At 43.8% G+C, this 5,702-nt stretch overlaps 1 protein-coding gene across 2 annotated transcripts in view; it reads right to left on the bottom strand.

Moving 5' to 3' along the window:
- Positions 1-249: 249 nt before the first annotated feature.
- The window catches only part of CNPY2 (canopy FGF signaling regulator 2), a 25,162-nt gene continuing 19,709 nt past the window's right edge, over positions 250-5,702 (bottom strand). For both annotated transcript variants that reach the window (XM_069970054.1, XM_069970055.1), the window contains exons 5-6: positions 4,645-4,741; positions 250-430 (exon numbers count right to left, since the gene is read on the bottom strand). In XM_069970054.1, coding sequence (XP_069826155.1) covers positions 387-430; positions 4,645-4,741 — 141 coding nt within the window. In that variant the 3' untranslated portion in view covers positions 250-386. The remainder of the gene's footprint in view (positions 431-4,644; positions 4,742-5,702) is intronic.

The following is a 5,702-nucleotide window of genomic DNA, read 5'->3' on the forward strand; positions in this document are numbered from 1 at the left end:
GTCCTTAAGGGGTTAATAAGCCGCTGACCACACACCACCTATTATGTGCAGCCAGTGTTTGTTTGTTTTTTAGAATGCTAAAAGACAATGATCAGCTGATCATTGTCTTTATTACATAGGACGATATCTTCCCAATTCTGCCTGATTGGCCACATATTGCTCTATGTAATAGAACCCTTTTCTTTTCTTTTAGGTCTAGAGATTGGGGTACAATGTAAAAGTAAATAAACTAAATGCACACAGCACATGTTGACAAAAGTAACTAATTTTTATTTTAATGTAAAAAATATTTAAGAAACAAAATGTACTAAGCCCTTATTCACATTGCATTTTTTTTTCTTCTTTTATGAAGCTTTATGAACCATCTAAGAGGTAGAGGGAGCAGGTCAGAGTTCATCGTGGGGAATGTGCACTGCATGGTCACACAAATCTACAGAGAGGAAAGAATGAATTATTATTAATTTAATTTTAGAGCGCTATACAATAGATAGGGGTAACAAGCAGGAACCGTACAAGATCAGGACACATTACGTGAAGGCAAAAGACAGGCTGGTACATGGGGGAAGAGGACACTGCCCACGAGGGCTTACAATCTATAAATTATAGCATTTATTCACTATAGCTATAATTCATTAATAGCATGAAGCAAAAATTATTAAGTTAATTTGTTTTCCCTGAGACCCATTGGCATCACAACAGATGGGGGTTAACTCGCCCCTGCGAGCCCATGGGACGAAGGAATATTTAATGAACATAATTAGCCTAAGCTTTTAATCCCCTCCTACGGAAGTATAAGTAGGCCCCGCCTCCCCAGTATCATCAGTCTAATGACAAGAACACCAAAAAAAGAAAAAGGGAGGGAGCCTTGTGATGCCAATGGGTCTCAGGGAAAACAAATTAACTTAATAATTTTTGCTTCCCTATCGTCCCATTGGCATCACAACAGATGGGGAACTAGCAAGATATCCCCAGGGTGGGTTACTCCAGAGCAGCGGCACTGAGCACAGATCTGGCGAAGGCTGTTCTGGCTTCAAATTTTGTATTCAACCTATAATGCTTGACAAATGTTGATAGAGCCGACCAGGAGGCGGCCTGGCAGATGCTTTCCAAGGGTACAGATGATCTTTCAGCCCAGCTGGAAGCAACCGCTCTTGTGGAATGCGCTCTTGTGAACTCTGGAGGAGTTTGGTCTGCCGACAAATAGCATAATCCAATTGCATCGCAAATCCAGCGAGATATGGAGGGCTTTGAGGCTTTCTTCCCATTGTTTCTACCAGCAAACAAGACCAGCAAATTTTCATCCTTACGAAAATCTGCCACTCTAGACAGATAAATTCTAATTGCTCTAGAGACATCCAATAGAGATAGATCCAACTCATCTTGAGAATGACTTGTGGGAGAAAAAACTGGAAGGACCACTGGTTCATTCAGGTTCACATATGATGGTACCTTAGGTAGAAATCCCGGTAAAAATCTGAGGGTTACCTTGTCTTCTGCGAAAGTAATGTAAGGAGGGACTGAGCCAAGGGCTTGAAGCTCCCTTACTCGTTTGGCTGAAGTTACAGCCAACAGCAGAGTAACCTTGAAAGAGAGAAATTTCAAGTCTACCTCCTCCAATGGTTCAAATGGCGGAAGACAAAGGCGCCTCAACACAAATGAGAGGTCCCATGAATCCACTTGTCTGGTTATTCTTGGCCTTAATCTTGTAATTGCTTTCACGAAGTTCTTTACTTCCGGAAACTGAAATAGTCTAGAATTTAAGTGAGCTGATAAAGCTGCGATTTGGACTTTGATGGAACTCGGCGTCAAGCCTCTGTCAAATCCTTGCTGAAAAAACTCTAACAGGTGTGCAGTAGAAGGCTTCAGAGTATCAATCTGCCTTGCAGAACCCCATGATTGGAAAATGTTCCATATACGATTATAGGATTTGTTAGTAGCAGTACTTCTAGCGTGAGATAGTGTACGTAATACACTAGCAGAAAATTGTTCTGATCCTAATAAGGTCCCCTCAGCCTCCATGCTGTGAGACTGAGACTGGCTAGGTCCTGGCAAAGGTGATGTCCCTGCGAAATTAGGTCTGGATTCAAAGGAAGTTTCCAGAATTCCCCCCTGCTCATATTCATGAGGAGGGTGAACCAGGCTCTCTTCGGCCAGAAAGGTGTGATGATGATCACCGATGTCTGGTCCAACCTGATCTTCATGAGAACCCTCGGAATCATGGAGATTGGGGGAAAGATGTATGCTAGTCTGAAATTCCATTGAATTGACATTGCATCCACGATTGACGGTCTGTCTGCTGTGTACAGGGAACAAAAATTCCTCAGTTTGGCATTCTCTGCTGATGCCATAAGATCTATTTGAGGAAGTCCCCATCTCCGGGTTAACTGAATGAATACTGTTCTCGACAGAGACCATTCTCCCGGAACCGTCAATCCTCGACTCAGCCGATCTGCCAGAGTGTTGTGAATGCCCCTGATGTGCATGGCAGTTAACTTGGACACTCTGGGTTCTGCCCATCTGAAGATACATTCCACTTCTCTGAGAAGTAGAGATGATCTGGTACCTCCCTGCTTGTTGATGTAAGCTACACAAGCAGTGTTGTCCGTCCTGACTCTTACCGCTTTCTGGGATAGTATTGGTGAAAAATGTAGAAGAGCTAGATAGATAGCTCTGAGCTCCCGAACGTTCGACGGGAGCGTCGACTCCTGCACGTTCCATGTTCCCGAGATCGTCCTCTCCTCCAAATGAGCACCCCAACCTGTGCCTGAGGCGTCGGTTGTGATCGTAATCCATTGAGGCTCGATTATAGAGACTCCATGTCTGACCTGTCTCCACCAGGTTAGAGACTGCCTTGTTTCCGTGGACAGTACATGAAGGGCATCCAGATCTTCCAAACTGCGATTCCACGTCTTTAGAACCTCTTGCTGCAGGTATCTCATATGCCATAGGGCCCATGGCACCGCATCTGCAGCTGAGGAGAGAAGGCCCAGAAATCTCATGAGTGTCCGAAGAGACACCTGGCGAGGTGATACTGGGGAGGCGGGGCCTACTTATACTTCCGTAGGAGGGGATTAAAAGCTTAGGCTAATTATGTTCATTAAATATTCCTTCGTCCCATGGGCTCGCAGGGGCGAGTTAACCCCCATCTGTTGTGATGCCAATGGGACGATAGGGAATATAGCATTAATTGCTATATTCATTATAGCAATTATTGATTATCTAGGTGGTCATTTAGAGGCCGAAAGCCATGTTAGAAACTATGAGAAGGAGAGAATAGTGACGTCACACTGCCCTCTTATCCCCTCAATGATCTAGAGGTAAAGCAGCAGGAGCAGGCTGTAGGGAACCAGTGGATGGTTGTACAAGGAACAATGCTGCAGGAGCAGGTGACAACTTGACCTGGCTGTGATTATAACAACTGGTTCACAGGACCTGAGAAGAATCGGCTGGGTCCCACATGTCAAAGTGAGTAACATGTGACAGCCACACAATGTCATTGTATTACTTACCCTCTAATTATTAGGTATGTGTTTACAAAGGTATATGGGGTGAAAAAGTGGCTGGAAGTTGAACACCATAATGAAGATACAGACGCTACATTGTTGTTTCCATTGTTGTCTAAAAACAGAAGCTCTGTTGTCATTGACCTTCAGAATGCTAACTAAAATCCTACTTATAGGGACAGAGGAATTGCCTGTGACAAGTGCTAGTCAAGGGTATATTAAGTCCAGGAAGGAAGGCTTATTTTCACAAGCCAATCATTGGAAGGAGAATAACTGAACATATGATTGTTCAAGTGTTTTTAGGTGTATTAATCGACCTAAACATCAGCCCATACAAAAAAAGCCTCCAATGGTGACCCTCCTTACTGTCCACTGACATATAATGTTAGTGGAGAGGAGGGTCCCACTGACCTCAACTGTTCTCAGAGTGATAAGCCTGTGCCAGAGTTGTGTCTGGTTCTGGCTTATCCCTCCCATGTAGGAAATAAATGTTCTTTTTTCCCCAGTGCTTTTGAATTCACTTCTAGGTTTGGCTCAAAGACTGGAAAATTGCCACAAAACCTCCAAGGAGGCTATCTGAGGTTTTACAACTGATGACCTATCCCTAAGATTGGCCATCAATACTAGATCAGGGAGGTTCAATGCTCACCATCCCCCTAGGTTTACAAATGCTCGGACCTACAATTGCCCTAATATTAACCGCAATGATGCAAGGCACCTCAGAGTTGTCCCATTCAAGTCAATATGGCAGCATGTAGTACCTTGTGTCTGTGTCACTGCTACTACTGGTATGGTGTAGAAAACAATCCCAGCACTTACTAGTAGATTATTGCTTTATCTGATCAGAGAAGCAGGTAACAAGGAATTTTTTTGGATCCAGTGGCCTTCATCAACTTCAACTTGATGTAGGCCACTGGGCCAAAATGTGTCATCCTTGTTGCCCATTTAGGAATTGCATCATTGAATAAATATGCAACAATCTACTTGGGCGAGTGTCAGGATTCAAGTTAAAGCAAGTTTGACTTCACCCTACAATCCTGGCAAAATAACTTAAGTGGTGAACAAAAGAACATTTTGCAACTACCACACAATTAAAGCCATCTACATGCAATACTTCTATTTATAGCAGGGAATAAGTTACCTGTCCGCTTACTGCAGAGTCTGTCCTTCACATTTTCATTTTCATGAGAGAAGAATTCTATTAGCTCATCTTCATATTCCTCAACTATGCGTTCACACTGAAAGCAACATTGACACATCAAGTTCATTTCTAGCTTTGTTTTAGAATAGTGACGGCAACAACACTCACATGCACACAAAAAGTAGCTGCATTACAACTGTAAGGAAAAGGGTGTAAAATATGTCTCTGGCCACACAAGAGTTGACATCTGGAAGAAAGTCTATACAATTCCTATTCACGGATCTCTCCCTCTTATCACTGAAATTGCCAATAACTACAATTAAATATGCAGATAAAGTCTGAATGACCTTTGTTTTCTCCCAGGGGAGAAAAGAAAGCTAGATATACTGTATGAGTTAGGCATTTTCTGCTTATTTTTTCCTTTTATTTTATACAGTTATTGCATGTTCATGTATCATTTTATTGCGTCTTTTTGTAATTTTTAAGCATTGTACTTCTATAATAAAGATTAAAACTTAATAAGTTTGCCTATTGTATTCTGTATTTAACCCTTTAACTGCTTGAAAGCAGTGCTTGTGTGTGTCTGGTCTTATTGCCTGTATGTGATAAGTGGTGGCATGGAACGTGTGGACTGTGTTGGTATGCAACTTATGCTTATCTGCAACCTGAGTGTAAGGGCCCTATTCCACAGAGCGATAATAGTCCCGATTTGGCTGATTATCGCTCCGTGGAACAGAGACAACGATCAGCCGATGATCGTTGTCACCGGCTGATCGTTGATACAGGTTAGGACCTATATTTGTCGGGCACCGACCGCGCACCGCTACGTGGAATAGCGGTGCGGGGCCGGCGACTGACGATTTTCATTACCTATGCAGGGTTCCTCATCTCCTGCTTCTCCCCGGGTCCCACGCGCTCCTCCAGCATCAGGGTGGCCTGTCTCAGCTCAGGCCGCTCAGCCAATCACTGGCCGCGGCGGTCCCGGACAGTGATTGGCCGAGTGGCCTGTCAGCCGAGACAGGCCACCCTGATGCTGGAGGAGCGCCTGGGACTCGGGA

This window comes from Dendropsophus ebraccatus, chromosome 5, assembly GCF_027789765.1.
Source record: "Dendropsophus ebraccatus isolate aDenEbr1 chromosome 5, aDenEbr1.pat, whole genome shotgun sequence".
Classification (NCBI taxonomy): Eukaryota; Metazoa; Chordata; class Amphibia; order Anura; family Hylidae; genus Dendropsophus; species Dendropsophus ebraccatus.